We start from the raw sequence: 16,943 nt of genomic DNA, 5'->3' as shown, positions 1-16,943 counted from the left end.
CATTCCACAGATGCAATAATGTAGCCCTGGATATAAATAAAGCAGCAGACATGAACATGGTGCACTCAAGTAACCGCCTGCACCACAATGACCTCGATTTATAAATACATAAAAGTCCCTTTGCAAGAAGTACCCGAGTATGTTTACACACAAGAGGCAATGAAAGGACATCTTTATATATATCTCCACAGTGGGAAGGAAAATGCTAATGAATGATGCTGAGAGCAACAAAATAGGCTCTGAAGTCAAAGTTGCCCGAGGAAGTCAACAAAACCAATGAAAGATTTGCCACCAGCAAAGCCTTCTCAATGAGTCACGGACGCATCTTGGACCACTGCAGCTGCAAGGGCCCGGACCTTTGTCAAAATACAAGTGTCCACAGTGATAAAATGGGTCCCTTTAGGACACAAATGCCCAGGATATTGAAGAGACATGCGTGATCCCCAAAAAGCTTCTTCCCCACAGACCTTCAGAAATAGGCACAGCCGCGGAGGCCGTGGACAGGGACCCCCAGCACCCACGTGTGTCCCCCTTCCCCGGGTCCCTGCTCCTGGCTGGAGGTCCCACGCTACAACCGGGAGCCTGGCCGTGGCCAGTGTTTCTCCCCCCAGGCCTGGAAGGCATCAGGAGATGGTTCACAAAATGACACCACGAGTAAATTACAAACAGATGGAATAAATGGATGGGTGACTCAAGAAGCGTGCACACATGGGAACAAGCCAACAAACGGGAATATGGCAGAAATAAAAGCAATAAACAAATATTAAAAACCTCACCAGAGTTTTATTTGGTTGTAAATGAAAACCAAGGTGGTAATGCTGCGTGAAGTGGTCTGTGGTTTCTTTCCAAAAGAGATGGATCAACTCTGCCCTATATCATCTGACCTGGATCGCTGAAAATGCATCTATAAGCACTCTATAATAATAACCTATCCGTATTAGTGATTCACCTGTTTGGCTCGTGGGCATTTGATAAATTCAGTACTGCTTCATTTGATTTTTGCTGGTGGTTTTATTCCTTTCAATGTATTTTACAGGAACACAAGAAAAAAATAATAAGAATAGAAAGAATGTAAGGTTTGCTGTCTTCTCCAAATAGAAAGGCAGCAAAAGCAATGGGGGACGTGCACCACCTTACGAAAGGGCGTGTGATGTCTAGGTAAGTGTTTAACAGAAAAGTTAAGGTTTGCATTAGGAGTCTGCAGTGTCTCTTGGTATGCAAGCACTAAATAAATGTGGCTAATTGGCCTGCATTATGGGGCCCTGTTGAATCTCCACGTCACTGGAAGCTCTCTGGTTTATTTAGTGCCTGGACAACGCTCGGAAAATGTAGGCAGTAAAGGCGGCGGTGGAGCTCTGCCAGCGAGTCCAGGATCTCATCCCTTTACCTCCTGAAAAATTTCCCCGGAGCCTGGCAAGCAGCCGAGCTTAGGCACTGCCTGCCTGGCGCTGGGGCTAAGGCGAAGGGGAGCCCTCGTCTCCCACCTCCCAGCTCCCGGATTTCCAGCTGTGTGCCCAACATCGCCTCACATCTGCTTCTGCCCGCAGGAGCCAGCTATTGCTCGCAGCCGCAGCGCGAGCTGAGACGCTCCGTGCTGCCCAGTACAGCCCAGTCACCCCCAGTCACCGCGTTCTGGACCCTGTCCCCCCGTCCCCCCCTCCACAGACAACCCAGCCCGTCCAACGGGCCAGGTCCTCTCCCACAAGGACTACCCAAAAATGGCAACTGCTTTCAGCCTTGGCTGGTCTTGTTTGGAGAAGCTTAGCTGGGAAACTTTACTGGGCCAATTAAGGTTTCCTTCTTAATAGATGTAAAAGTCAAAAGTAATAGTTTCTCTCGGTAAACATTACGGAAAGCTCACAGCAGGCAATAAGGCTGATTTGTAGAAATGAGTAATTGAAAAAATAATAATAATGATGCAACATGTGTGTGCCCGCTGGGCCTGTCTATAATGTCAACCTGCCACAGTGCCTGCTTTCAACTTCCACCCAAGAAACTGCATTAGGAGCAATAAACTCATCATCACCACCAAAGCCTGATTAGACTTTTCTGTTTTTCACTTGCAGATGGAGTTGGATGTTAGTTTAGCCGCAGAAATCCAGAACCAGCCAGGTGCTCCCAGTTCAAAGAGGTGTCCTCCCACCTCCTTCGCCCACCCCACCTCGGTCACCCTTATGGGGCGCAGAGGAACCTTGGGGCTGAGACTGCTCTGTGCTCACCCCCAGGTGCCTTCCCAGGAAAGAGTAATTAAGCTTATCACCCAACAACATGTGCAAGAAAGACTGAGGTGAGACACACACTCTGCAGACGGGTTTTTCTTGTCTCCCAGTTTCAGTATTGAGAGCTCAATCCCATGCTAGCATTTACCTTCCCGGTCAGTATTTTAGTTTCCAGGCATTTTCTGCATCAGTGTGGTCTTCTGCTAGGCTCTCTCCTGCTTCTCCTCAAGGAGAGGCGAACTGTGTCTGCAGAGGAGTGTTTCACTTGTGAAGCCTTCCCATATTATTTTAGGTGAGTTCCCTACTGAAACAGCCCTTGTGCCACTGCACTGCATGTGTATCTATGCGTCTGTCTACCAGTCCACCCCAAAAACTTTTGAAACCACTGGCTAACTTCAACCACATTTGGGAGATATATCTTAAAGGTGTTAAGCTCCTAGAAGTTGTATGAAAACAATCTTGTTCCTTCACAAATTCAAACCCGGTGGACTCCTCGCCCTGTGAAGAAGGCTGCCAGAGCCCCAGTGCTGGTACCTTCTATTGACAAAACAGACTTATTTGATGTATTACACCACCAAGCAAAAGAGCTTTTAAGAGAGGAACCCATGCGCATCTCTGTGCTATGTTCATTGCAATGATCCTAGGCTAAAAAAAGACTTTTTGGCAGATGCTGTAAATAGTTCACATGGCGTGGGAAGTCCATCGGCCTAAACCAGGCAGGTATCACCCACCAGCTCCTCTAATAGGCTTCTTTGGTTTTCTGCCTGTCCGGCCAAGTGGACTGCAGGGAAGAAGAGCCTCTCTTTTTCTCACAGAGAGCTCTGACCCCTCCCTGCATGTGCACATTCACGGTGCACACTTCAGCATCACCTGGGTGAGATGAAACAGCAACAGAAATTGGGAAACCTGCCTTGCCACTGCAGAGAGGTGACCATCAGAGACACCAAGATCACAGTGAGCAGTGGAGCCTGTCTTTCAGGCCACAGTGTGAAGCATTCTGTCCGCATCCCCAAGCAACGGTGACAGAAACCCACTGTGTACCACCAACAGCAGCCCCTGAGTTCCTTGAGACGCTGGAGAAATGGCACTCCTGCAGCTGCTAAGGCTGCTTCATAGATTTTGACAAAGGACGACATTTGGCCCATGCCTACAGCCCTTCTGCAATCTTTTGCAGCACATAAAACAAGACAAATAACCCCTTGTCTCACCATCCAAAAGCTACGCAATCTTGCAAAGACTTCAGGAGGAAAACCCAGGTATTTCAAATAACCAGCCCTTGCGGGGGCCTTGGCAAATTAATTTATACCAGGGCAACTTTTATCTTTTGGGAAACTCAAGGCATTCTTCTGCCGTTCTCAAAAGGGAGAAGCTGTATGGGAAGAGCTCCTACCCACACGCAGCAGCAGGACAGTGGGGGGTTGGAAAAGGCACAAGGAGAGCTAGGCAGGAGCCTTGGGATTTCTCTGGGATCCTTGACATCTCTGGCAATAATCAATCAGACGAGAGCCATCTTCTCAGCTTCCCTTCAACATCCTGCCACACAATTTCATTAGATGAAAATGAAAACCTGCTAGGTCATGCCTGCCTTCATGCAGACAATGATCGCAGAAGTAATATGCTTACCAGAAAAATCTCTCTCCAGCTCACAACAGCTCAAAACATTTGCATTTCTTCACCGCCAGTTAACAGCGCTTCTCCAAGAATTGATAGTTTATTCCACAATAGCTTTATTTTGCCTAGTCACTACTTTCACTCATCAAACAGCTAAAAATGCTCATTTTTTTGGCTCACAAACCCCTCCAGAGGCATGATATCACCAGCTATGCAATATCAATGAAAATAATTATTGCTTTTTTCTCATCTTCAGAATCACCGCTTCCAAGGCTGCCCTATCCCACATAGGAAAATGAACCAGCGCATTTCAGCTGATGATATGAAGAAGTCCTTTGACCCATCAGCAAGAAAGATGGTATTTAAATGCTTTTCCCTCCAGCAATTCCCCTCCTTTCCCTATCCCCACAAAGATTTATGTTCTCAGCCTTGGCCTGCCGGCAGTACCTGTCGTGCATATGGAAGACCAAGAAAACCCGGAGCTACCTCCAAAGAGCCAGACAGAGAACTGGACTCGCTTGTTCGTAGGCAGGGCTGTAAAAAGAGCTGGCTCACTCCCCAGAGCTGCAGAATAACCCCTTTAAAAGCTTCTGAGCACGACGTACCACTGCAAAAGCCTGCAAGGCAGCAGGTTAGCGTTTCAGTAACTGCAACAGTACTAAGGATCAAGAGGATTTCTTTCAGCCTAAGAGTAACCCGATTTCATGAATATTTCTCAAGTGGCCTCGTCTATAATGAAAAGGCTTTGTGTCTATAGAACTGGCTGCTTAAACCACCCAGTTACCATGAGCTACACTTAATTTTAGGAAAAAGAACACCTGTCTGAATTATATGCAATTATGCACTGTCAAAAAGGTCATGAGAAACAGCACCCTCCTTTTAACCCATGGTTATAGTTTTTAACCACAGCGATGAGGGATGCCGCAGAGAGACTGGTGATAGAGAGTCATGGCATATGTGTCCAGCAAGTTTGTTTTTGGACATTAACTTCTTTTCTTCCTGGAAATGTTGCCCAGGGAGAGTTTGAGGACTTCACCGTTTGTGTAGGATTTTGAACGTTGGTATAGTGGATACCTCATGCCGACACCCATTGTGCCTGGCGATTAATCTCAGATTAAGTCCCCATGAGCTTTTGATCCAAAACTTCTGAGATGTGTCAATTCACTGCTTTAGGTTACGCACATCCCGTGTAACCGGTTGTATCCAGGAATCCCAAAGAGAAACATGGCAGCCCTACTTTTCAGCCAGCAGAGTGGAAGCTGAATAAGTGAGCCAGTCCTCCCTTCATGCCAAAAATGAACTGTGAAATGAAGCAGTGGGGTGCAGTGCCTGAAGAGAGGCTCTGGCTGCACCGCTAAAATCCCGTGGCACTTTTCTCAAGGGAAGCAATAGTCCCACTAACAAGGCTAGATGCCAAGTTAGAGAATTAAATTCTGCCTACCCAAATTCCTTGTTTCATATGGGTACAGTGCTCTTCACTTCCTACATAAGAGGTTTGGAAAGGGTCTCCTGGAGCCCTGGGACCCATTCCCTCCTGCTGTTGGCAGCCTACAATATACCCCCTTTCACAGACTGGTCAAGCTCCCGCCGAGGAATAATTTGTTTTAGCCGTAATTGGAGGCCGATCCAGAAGCCCTGATCCGCAGTCATTAGAAACTTGCTGTTCTAAACGGGGGACTGCCGATACGTGCTGTTAAACACTGGCTATGCTCCATCCCAGACGCGGCTGCATTTCAAGAGCTGGCCAAGCCCAGGGCCAACCTCCAAGTGCCAAAAGCACTGGGAAAGCCAGGAAGAGAAGGAGACAATGAGACCTTCCTGTGGGCTAACTGCGACAGGGGGAACCACGTGGAGGATCACCGGGCAGGTTGGAGAAGCGTCTTGCTCCTCGCACGCCCTGCTCCTCCAGAGATGCTGAGCACCCGGGAGGTCCGGCAAAGGGACACGTCGCTCCTCCGCGACTGCCCGCAGGAGAGCGGGAGGGATTTGGCACAACCTGGCCCAGAGATCTGGCGGTATCATCCCTGGTGCTCCACGGATGGAAAAATTCAAAAGCAGGTGCCGGTGCTCGGAAAACAGCGGTTGTGTCGCTCAGCCCCAATGGTGACCAAACTCTAGAGGGAAGTGTCTTTCATGGTAAAATTCCCTGGAGACCGAAGGTTCGTCTCGACATGTACCCAGAACTGCCTTCCTCTCCTGTCCTCCCAGGCACAGGTAAAAACTAAGCTCAGGTTTCCCCTTTTTCCCTGAATCCTCTTTCTGCTGCCCCATTATTTAGAGGGAGAAGCTCCCCCCGACCCCACTATGTTAAAGCCAGTGGAAGCCCCGCACAGGGCTTGGGAAGACGGGCTTCCCTGCCGGGAGGGAAAGCTCGGGGGCCAAGCCAAGAGATGCACCTCGCCACAGCCATCAGCAAGGTAGCCGGTGAGGAGTCGGCATCTCGCTGGTGTGCCGCTGCTGTTGTCGCTGCCTCGAGAAGGGCAGGCATCCTGCTCGGCTCTCACCAGCCCTCCTCGGCCACCCCGTGCTGAACAGCCAGCTGCCACAGCCTGGGATTTCTACATCATTTCATTGACTCTGGCCTGTCTTCGTTTACTTCGTCTCATTAACTATTCCCCTAGAAATCATTATTCTCGTGCTTATGAAATAACGGTCCCCATGTCTTGCTAAATTCACTGATATAGTGCAAAGAGCTGGGCTGGGTCTGGCCATCACCCCCATCATCCCTGGCCCCTGCACAGACTCTCCTTTACACGTGGCATTTCTGTACAGAGCCCGACAATTTGCATTTTGCCAAAGACAGAATGATCAGGAAGATGCCGCTAAAGAGGTTTTTTTTCGTACAAAATGCACTTCTACAAAGCGTAGAGATGGGACTCTAAAACATACTTCCCTGGCCACGTCCCCACGTGTCCTGAGCGCTGCTGAACACCAGCCAGGATCCCTCTCTCCTTCTCGTCGGTTTGACCTTTGCTTTCTCTCTGTGCAGACATCAGTGGCACAGGACGATTAAAAAAGCCATTTGCAGCCCTGTAATGGGCTGACATCCCAGGCTGTTTTGAGGTTATTCTCGAATATTTGCCCAGGTTCTTCGTGGAGTGCCAAGTCTTGCAAGTGACTGAACTCCTGTGACCCACGAGTTCCTTGGAGGATCTCAAAGCAATGAAGATGTAGCTTCAGTTAAGGATAGCAATGAGAAGCTTAAAACCCAACCTTACTCAGGCCTAAAAGGCAAAAAAAAAAGGGCAAAAGCTTCTAGGCTGCAACAGAGTATTTCCACAACCCAAAATTAGGGCTCCAAAATAAAAATCACGGAGCATCTTTAACTCCTGTTTGCGTCAGCGAGTGTTACAATTCCTCGCTGTCTATCAGGGCCAAACTTGTGAGTAGCAGGACACAATTTCCTTCTCCTCTACACAGCTAATTTCAGGTAGAACCAGTAGGACTGGTGTCCAAATCCTTAAGGACCAGAGGCAGGCTGCATGCAGTAACAGTGCAAGGCAAAACATTTGAAGGTTTTTCTGCTACAGAAGGCCCATGAGATCAATGAAATGCTCCGTAAGCCACACACACCCCACAGTAAAACAGTGGTATGTGATGTTTCGAAAGTTAAAAGCACGTTAGAATTTGTTGCTGGAATATAGTCAAGCTGCAAATATGCCTCTCCTATTAATAGCAAACAGCAACAATAGCCGAGGTCTCCAAGTGATTTATTAGCAGTATTCTGAATAGATGAACACTCAAATAAGTTACTAATTTACTAAAATCTTGTCAAGGAGACTCTGCTTCAGTAAGTCCTTTTATCCTGGAGCTTGTCTAAATGGGGACACTCAGGCGAGCTAATCTGAATTGACCACAGATGGGAATGTAAAGTGAATGAGATAATTGCATTGCAGAGTGGACAGTCACTCTCGCTCACAGTTAAAGTATTAACATCTGCTAAGGGCCCCTTGTCGATGAGCCCTTAAGAGTGATCTCTAGATGAGGACAATTTTAAGATTAGAGTGTGAAAGAAGAAATATTAATATGATTTGAACTATGGGAGGGAAGGTAGCCTTTTATGCATACTAATAAAATTGGCATTCCTGTCTGAGCATGAAGCTGAAAGAGTTTACTTCTGCATCTTGTTTACCGAGATCAGATTATGTTTGGCTGGTGAATCCAGTTCTGATTTCCCTTGCAATAATGTGGCTGAAGGGTTACACCCTGGAAAACAGTGGAAATACTCTGGATTTGTAGCACATTTGGATGATCCAGGCTAAAACTTGGCCTTAGCCTTTCTCTTAAAACACTGATGATATAAGGCCACCATTTAGAGGTTTCTGCCTCTGCTAAACAAACTGCTGCTGTGAAACAATTAATTCACTAAATGAAGCATGGGGAAAGTCTTTAGTGACCCCCCTGTGTGCCGCTGATCTGAAACTATTCCCTGACAGGGAAGGAGTTTCTTGTCCCCTTCACGGTGTTGCAAATCCAACCCCTCCAAGCGGCAGCTGCTTGAAGCTTGCTGGAAACCTGGGTTGGTTGTACTGGGGTTTCCTCCTCCTTCCCGCTTCTCCTTTGCCCATACTGGATGATGGGGGACAGCCTGGCCCTGGGTCTTGAACGGTGAGAGCTCCCGAGAGCAGTGCCAGCCTGCGGGTGGATTTCTGAATAGGATGGAGCGAGTGCCTGGGGATGCCGGGGCAGGAGGTTGGCACCCACCGTCTGCATCTTTTCTTCTGTTCCCTACCGAGGAGGAGCTCAGTTGTTTTGTTTGGCTCCTGGATCCTTGCAGAGAAGTCATTGCTTTCCTGCCTGCTGAAAGGGTGGGTTTTCTTTGCGTGAGGCCAGACTACAGCCAGGCTGCTCTGGCGTGGGGCTCGGCTCGGCAAAGTCTCTGAGCATGTGCTGACCTGCGAACTCATGATTACTTCCACCGAGAAAGCCTTTAAGACCAAACCTGGGGCATCAGTGCAGCGTTCCTGAGATCGGTACTGTGCCATGCAGCCTTCGACCTCTTTCCTCTCCACTTCTGTCCAGATCTGTCCTTTCCTTCCTAATCCCACCGTTGGGCTGTCGATCCTCCAGCTCATGCCTGCTTCAGGGTGGAGGACTCAGATGCATCCAAAGCAGAGGATAACCATGCCCGGTGGTTTTGCAGCATCAAGGACAGGTAGCAAAGAAGAGCGGAGACCTGCCAAATCTCTGCCGAGGTGACTCTACCCATCAGTAGACCTGCCAAGTGCCACATGTGGCGTATGACATTACCTCTTCTGGCTGCCACCACTGTGGTGGCACCCAGCTTGGGTGACCGCAGCACGGTGACACCCTCCAAGTAGAGATCGCTCTCCCAATGCTCTCCACCACTGCGGTCCCACCACAGCAAAGAGAAGCCCAGAGCTGCTCTACTACAGAAGAAAGATGAAAGGCGTCTCCAAGAGCCATTTCAGCATCTCTCATTTCTCTACCAGCTCGGAGCTCTGGATCTTTGAAATGAACCCAGAGGCTTGGCAGCTCGCTTTCTGCGCTATCGTAAATCTCCTCAAGATCAACACCATGCCAAGTCGTGCTGAGGGAGGATTTTTGTCGTAAGAGTTGAGCTAGGCATCTAAGGAATGACTCACGGGGATGAGGGCAGAAGAAATGCAAAAAGCCTGATCTTTCTTTTCAATAAAAACTGACGCAGATACACCTTTGCTTCAAATGAACACAGGTGATTTATTAAAAAGAGGCCCTAATCCCCTGAGTACTACGAGCTTCTGCATGCTGCTGCCTTGAAACGGGGCTCGCAGGCACCGGAACGATCGGCCGAAACGCAGGCGGATCAGCACCGCCGGCTCTTTGCAGAGGGCTAAAGCCAGAAACCACCAGCCCAACCAGCCACAGGTCCGTGCCAAGCTCCGGTGCCGTTTCGGGTGAGCCGGCATCTCCTGAAGCCTCCCCAGAGGAAAATTGTTCATCCGAGGGGACGGGCGGCAGTGACCGATCCCGCAAGCCCTGACTCTGCGCCTGGAAACGCGCATGTGGCGTGGAAATGTTTGAAGTGGGAGAAAGTGGTATACAGAGGGAGCGATACACGGCTCGGATCGCAGGTTACAGTTGTTACATCGCAGTTAAAAAAAACTCTTAAAAAAGTTTTCTCTTAAAAAAGAAATCCAGTAGCGCTCGTGGAATTTATGTTTGTGCTTTAAAGAAAGCTGCAGCAGCTGAGCTGCAATTAAATAATACCCTTCAGACTCGGACATTTCAGATGTCTGCGGATTTGAAAGCACTGTTTCAAGGGAAATTACTGTTTCCATATGTCTGAAATTAGGTGCCACCAGAAGTGGGAGTAAAGCAGGACATAACTCCAAACAGAGCACAAAACTCTGATGTTTCTTTAGGTGAGATACATGTTGCTATTGGCAGTTACAAGTAATTGCTGGAATGTAGCGCACTGTAATAAATTAAATGTGATATTTGCTAAGCATGCAGGCTTGCCATCTGGTCACCAGAGAGCTGCTGTTATTGCTTTACAGGTAAAAAAGCGGTTAAGTGCAGGGAACTGAAGTGTGCCATATAAATAACATCTTATAAGCTCCAGCCCCTTGGACTCACCATTTGTTTAAAACCTGGAATAATTAGATGCTCTTGACTTTTATAGCTTCTCTGCAATAACAGAGGCTAACGCGATGCCAGAAGAAGAGATCCCGCAGGAGCAAGCTCGGTAAACAGCCTGGTTTTGCAGCATGCTACCGCAGATGCATCAAACACCACCAAATTCCTTTTCTTCTTGAGATGGGCATTGGTTTCTACACACGAGACCTCGATCCTACTGTCCCTATGCATTTCACCAACCTATAAAGGAGCCAGCCCGCGGTCGGGATCCGCACAGGTCCTCGCCAGGCACAGCCCCCGTCCTGGTGCGCAGGTACATCACTGGGATGACCGCAGCGAAAACTCGCGCTCGCTACGCGGGACCCAGCAGAAACGAGGCAAATACTGCCCCGAATGATGCCCTGGGTTTCTCATCCCTGTGAACGATCCCTGGAAAAGGAGAGTGCAAGTCCGGGTACCGCAGACGCATCCTGCTGGCTGGCCCGAGAGCTATAGATTTCGGTCCTTGCCCTGTACCACAGGCTGGCATAGCCTTACGCTTCAGGTGGTGGGACACAGGGGCTGGCCAAAGTGCTGAGGGCCTGGGAAATTCCCGGTGGAGTACGTCCGTCCTTTCTTTTGTAGGTCTCACTTTGCATTTAGCCCCAATTCAGAACCACGGAATGGTTTGGGTTGGAAGACTCCTTCAAAGACCATCTAGTTCCAACCCCCTTGCCATGGGCAGGGACATCTCCCACTAGACCAGGTCGCTCAAAGCCCCATCCAACCTGGCCTTGAACACTTCCAAACAGAGGGCATCCACAATTTCCCTAGGCAACCTGTTCCAGTGCCTCACCACCCTCATAGTGAAGAATGTCTTCCTTATACCCAATCTAACTCAATTTCAGTTTAAAGCTGTTACCCCTTGTCCTGTCAGAATAGGCCCTGGTGAAAAGTCTTTCTCCATCTTTCTTGCAAGCCCTTTTATATATTTCACTGTGAAAGGAAGTTCAGGCAGCTTTTTGGCAGCACAAGCAAAGGGAGGCAGGAGATGAGAGGAAGATAGCACCTTCTTTTGCCAGCCATCTGATTTAAACCCTTTGCTGGGCTAATGCAATAACCATCCTTGGTCTGTCTGGCAGGTCTGGAGATCCTTGTTTCTGAGCTGACGAGAGCACGGAGCAGTTTCTCCTAGAGCAGGACATGGGCTGCCTCCCGAGATGCAGCTAAGACATGCACTTTGGTGAAAAAAACAGCTCTTGGTATTTCTGCAGAGAGTGGGTTCCTAGCTGGAGCATGGCTAGAGGAGAGCCCAAACGATCCCCCCAAACAGGGGATTTTTCTCAGCCATGACTGCTGGTCTCCAAGGACTGGGCTGTCACCTCAAAACCCATTCTCAGCAGAAACTACAATGATATAACTGCCCCCCCCCCCCCCCCAATTCACTAATCAGATTTGCTCCTTTCTCTACGTTAGGTCGGAGGGGAATTTTGATTAAACTTTCGGACAAGCTCATTAAATGATGCCACTAGAGGGAGCAGCCTTTAAAGTCCAGAGGTGGTCACTGGGGACACCTTGCCAGGAGCGGGGACCCTGGAGGGCAGCCCTGCATCTGATGCTCCCAGGGCAGGGTCTCCAGGGCCGCTGGACAGCCTTAAGGCACCAAAGGGAAGAGTATTATTGGTAGCACCCCCAAACGCATGCTTTATTATCTGCTTTCTGATGTTGAAAACAATCTTTCCCACTTGTATTTTTCCTCTTAGCAAACACGATGTTTTTCTTCATTTTTTTCACGCTCATTTCACATCAGAATGAGTGTGCACAGAGTAAAAAAAGAGGAGGTGTAAGTTTCTTAATTACCTGGCTAATGTGGCTTATGGGGACAGTACTCAGTGTGGTCAGCGGCTCTTTTGAACGGTTACATGCTTACTTCTCAGGGAAGGCGGTCGCTATTTCAAGTGAATCTGGTGACCGCTAATTTTAACACGGTTGCATTTTGGTCAAAGTTGAACCAATTTGCATCAACCCTAAATCACACGACCTCAAGGACCGGAGAAGACCGTCAAAGAGTGACATTCCTGAGGAATGAGCAGCATCTGCCTTGTTTGCAGGTGTGTGTGGGGTTTCACCGGGTGAGGGGAGAGGGTTTTTTGGAAAAGAGGGGGATTACGAGCTCAGCAAAGTGAGGGGCAGAGCGGTGCCTACATCACCTGGGAATGAACTGTGTTAATTAACCCTGTGAAACAAATTTGATGACAAAGGATGACAAAGTAAAGTAAGAAGCGTAAAGGCCGGAGCGGAGATTGCAGAAGGAAAGAGGGGCTGGAGCGAGGGCTTTCTCATCCCGACCCCGGCAGACCTACCTCTCCTCCGGTGCAGGGGAAGGGACTGGAATATCTGGAAGTGCAAATGGCTCCTCTCTGACTCACGTCATCCTCCAGCCCGAAGGTGGCCGAGCAGTTAGCAGCAAAGTATTTGTAAGGCATCCACGTCTCGCCGAAGTCCTGGGAGCGCTCCAGCACCATGGCGGCCGGCCTGGGCGACTTGAAGACCAAAATCAAGTGAGTGAAGTAGAAGGCGGCTTCCAGGTCCAGCCGGATGGTTTCGCGAGAAGCATCCCGGGCCGACTGCCACCAGGTACGGGGCAGGCGGAAAGGGGAATCGGCCATGGCTGCCGGGGGGTGAGCCAGCCCCGCGTGGGCCCCGCCGCACCGGCCGCAGGTGGGGAGCTTGCAGCGGCGTTGGGCGTCCTCGGTGTAGGCGCAGAAGAGTTCGGCGGCATGGCGCCCGCAAGCCGTCTCCGTCCGCAGCGCCCGCCCGTGGGCCAGGTTGCCCATCCGAGGGTTGCAGGCTTTTTCGCAGGGGCTGCCCGTTCCCACCGCGCTGCCCAGACCTGCAAGGTAGAAAGCAGGGGTGGGGGGGGCTGAAGGCGGCTCCCGAGGCGGGCGCACTCCACCCCGTCGACACGCTTTTCAGGGATGCTGCCCCTGCCGAGACCGCGTGCCGACGGAACCCGCCGAGCCCGGGGGGGCCGAGGGAGAGCGCGGCACTGCTGCTCAGCTCTCCGCTCCGTGGAGCTCAGCATGTCTGTAAGAGCAAAACAAACCCAAAAAAGCCCCAGGGCTTCCCCGCGCTTTGGGAAAATCCCGACCAAGAGTTGCAGAGCAGAGAAGGCAGCACGGGAGGAGAGATGCCGCCACCTCACCCTCCCACCCCAAACGGAACCCGGAGCAGGGCTGAAGTTTCGGGGGCAGTGACCGTGGCCATGCTGCCCCTGCCCTGAGGCCTCCGAGGGGATCCAGGTGGTCCTGGGGAAGGGGAGAAAAGCCTAAGAAAGACGGGCTGCTGGTGACACCGGGGCAGCCAAGGAGCCATACAGCAGACCGGGTGTCAGGGGTTCCAGAGCTGGTAGGAATATCTCCTGCCACCAACGACCTCAAATCTTTAACCCCTTTCCCACCCCTCCATCCCTATCCCAAGTCTCCCCACAGTCGGAAACTGCTGCTGAGGTCAGGGCTGAATCGAAGCACGGCTGAAGTTTGGGAAGGCTGTCACTGGTGAGTGGAAAGGGGGAAAAAAAAAAAAAAAATCCTTGGTTGAAATGATGCTGGCAAGCCGCTTCACAGCTGAGGCTTTGTGGTTTGTGTTCCAAGTTTCTCTGGAAGCCTTGTTGATTTAGTAATCCACAGTTAAAGTGTCAAAGAAAAATAAAATCACCATGGGGTTTGGTGTGAAACCATCTGCAATGTAATCCTCCTGCTGCAGGAATGTTTGATTAGGGTCTCTCTCCACCTCTTTATTAATAAATGTAACAGTGGGTCAAGGCTGTATTTGATGAACCATAACTGTTTAACATAATTAAAAAAAAAAAAAAAAAGTAAGCTCTGATGACTTGGATGTGGGCAGGCCAAACCATCTGAGGTGCATAATGTCTTCTTTATCACCAGGCCAGTCATACATAGTCAGCTTTGTGCACCAATTACTATGGCTTCTTCTTGACATTTTTGTTATGTCCAAAGGTCGTTTCAGTTTAGGATCCAATAAATCCTTTATTTGGGGTTTATTCAGCTTTTGTCTGCAGTGTCATAGTTGCAATTAAGCCATATTATGCACTAGCAGAGGCTAAGCCTTCAGAGCTTGACAGCACTCCCCACTCCTTCTGCTCCTCAAGAAACACCCTGGAAAGAAAACATTTCTACCACCAAAGGTCTATACAGGTTTTCTATACCGGTGATTCAGAACAGATGTGGACCGCCGCTTGTTATGCACCCATTATAAAGCACTTCTGAATCCAGCCTCTGGATTTCACCGGCTAAGCGCTCTTGCGAAATTTTTAGTGAACAAGAAAGGCTCAGCCAAGTTAGCTTCCTACAGGGACCTGGTAAAACTGTGTCTGAGATGATCTATTATTAACTGTGCAGAATACGTTTACTCTAGAAAAGTAAACAAATATAACTGTAAGATTAATGTAATATCACTTACATCTCCTGAACATCCTTTTCAAAGCCCTGTATAAACATTAACTAACCTACGCAGCTCTCCTGAGGGGCAGGTAAGTAAGTGCTATTATCGTATTATCAGTTAGGCTTGCCACAAGTTGGCCTAATTTATGTCTTTGGCTGCTTTCCTGGATTCTTTGGCTACGTGTAACACAACGCAGCTCGCCGCTAAACAAACAGATGAACGTTTACCGCGGTTCCCTCAGCTGCGGGATTGCAAAGCAGATTTGGGAAGAGGTAAGAGGAGCAGGGCTCAGCCAGCACCCTGGGACAGGTCGAGATGATTGTTTGTGTTCATCAAGTCCTTTTGTTTTTTGTGCATCGCCGATTCCTGTCCCCGGGGAGGCAGCGGAGGAGGACCCGGTCGGTGGGAGGCTTCTCGGTGACTGGTGACGACCGCGGTGGTGGTGGTGGCAGGGCTCGGCAGGGGCAAGGTTCTGCCTGAGCCCGGCCAGGAGGGCTTGGTTCCCAAATTCCCACGTGAAACCCCTGGAGCTGAGAGTTTTCGACTGCTCCCAGCTCCTGGTGTGCTCCAGTCCCTGTCACTGAGTGGAGCTGTCTTCGGGCCAGGTATGGAGGGTCCGTCCCTTCCTCACCTGGGGCCAGATTTGGGGCCAGGGACCTTGGCTTCAGCGGGATTCGAGAAACACTGCTGGCACGTAGACCCCACTTCCCGTCCCAGTGGGAAGGCGGGGGGGGAGAGGAAACCCCCTTTGAAAGGGTGTTTGTTTTCCTTTGGGTTGGAAAGAGTTGCATGACGGATGCAGAGCACCGCAACGTTATGAAAAGTGACAGCTTTCTAGCGTACCGCTGGCTGCCACAGGAATTCAGGAAAAGGACAAATGAGAGCGTAAAGGTTTCCGTGCCGGCAGCCCCAAGCTCGCCACTGCTGTGCCGCAGCCCCGCAAAAGGCGCTTTTCCTTACTTGCACTTCACGAATCTGCCCGAGTAAATGCTCCCATGCTCTATACCGTACATGCCACCGGACTGGGATCCTCAGCAATGAGTAAGAGCATGCAGCGAATACCATGACTCACCTGTAAAACATCCACGGAAAATCATACGCTTCCCGCTGCAGCATTTTAGTGACCCTTGCCTCGTGATGTTTCGTTTACATCTGGTGCCCGATTAAATGTTTGTCCCCCCATCTGGGTGGGTTGGGGTTTGGGGTTGGTTTGGGTTTTTTTTTTTTTTTCGTCTTTTTAAAGAAGAAACCCGGCACTCGGCTTACTGTTTACACCCAATTGTCTCCGCTGCGGGCGGCTCGGAACGCCAAGCGGTTTGTCCTGCGGGGAAAGCTGGGGGGGGGCTTCCCAAACCCTGCCCTCCCCCCAAAAACAAACCCTCAGCCCTTTTCCTCCGCGACCGGGCACCGAGCTCTCCCCTTCCCCACCGAATCCTCCAGCAGGAAAAAAAAAAAACAAACCACAAAAAAAAAAACCCAAAAGAGCGGCTCCCCCTTCCCCCCCCCCCCCGCTTCCCTCTTTGTCTGCGGCTCAGGGGCAAGCCGTACCGCGGAGCAACACCCCCCCCCCGCAAAAAAAAAAATAAATTCCCCCGCGTGGGTGCCGCTCAGCCACCCACCTGCACCAGTAGCTCCCACCAGCAGCACCAGCACCGACACCAACCGCATCCCCATGACCGAGCGCCCCGCGGCGCCGACCGGCCCCCGCCGTGGAAACCGGGGGGGGGGGGGGCGGCAGCGTGGGGCGCGGCGGGGCGGCGGGGCGGTGTTCGTTCGCCCCACGCCGCCCCGCTCCGTCCCGCCGCTCCGCCCGGTCGGCGGGGAGGAGAAGGGAGAGCAAAGCGCTTCCCAGCGGCGAGCCCGGGGCGGGAGGATCGCCTGGGGGGGGGGGCTGGAAGCGAGCTGCGGCGTGGGAAGCCGCGGGGCGGGGGGGAGAAGAAGAAAGGAGAGTTGCCAGCTCATCGCGGGTGGGACATCGGGAAGTTAAGGAGAAGGGTTGGGAGAGCGCGGTCCTTCGAGGCGCGTCTTTCGCGAGACGCTCGTTTGGCTGCCCGGCGGTCCGATAAAACCCGTTCGCTCTTCTTAGAGTGG

The 16,943-nt window shown here is 50.7% G+C and overlaps 1 protein-coding gene across 3 annotated transcripts in view; it reads right to left on the bottom strand.

Moving 5' to 3' along the window:
• The window catches only part of NTN4 (netrin 4), a 47,888-nt gene extending 31,207 nt beyond the window's left edge, over positions 1-16,681 (bottom strand). Inside the window, exons 1-2 of one of the 3 annotated variants that reach the window (XM_075057806.1) lie at positions 16,472-16,681; positions 12,752-13,281 (exon numbers count right to left, since the gene is read on the bottom strand). In XM_075057806.1, the coding sequence (XP_074913907.1) occupies positions 12,752-13,281; positions 16,472-16,526 (585 nt within the window). In that variant the 5' untranslated portion in view covers positions 16,527-16,681. The remainder of the gene's footprint in view (positions 1-12,751; positions 13,282-16,471) is intronic. The other 2 variants (XM_075057807.1, XM_075057805.1) reach the window with 2 other exon arrangements.
• Positions 16,682-16,943: the final 262 nt, after the last annotated feature.

The sequence above is a fragment of the Buteo buteo genome, chromosome 26 (genome assembly GCF_964188355.1).
Source record: "Buteo buteo chromosome 26, bButBut1.hap1.1, whole genome shotgun sequence".
NCBI lineage: Eukaryota > Metazoa > Chordata > Aves > Accipitriformes > Accipitridae > Buteo > Buteo buteo.
This window is presented reverse-complemented; position numbering and strand designations above follow the sequence as displayed.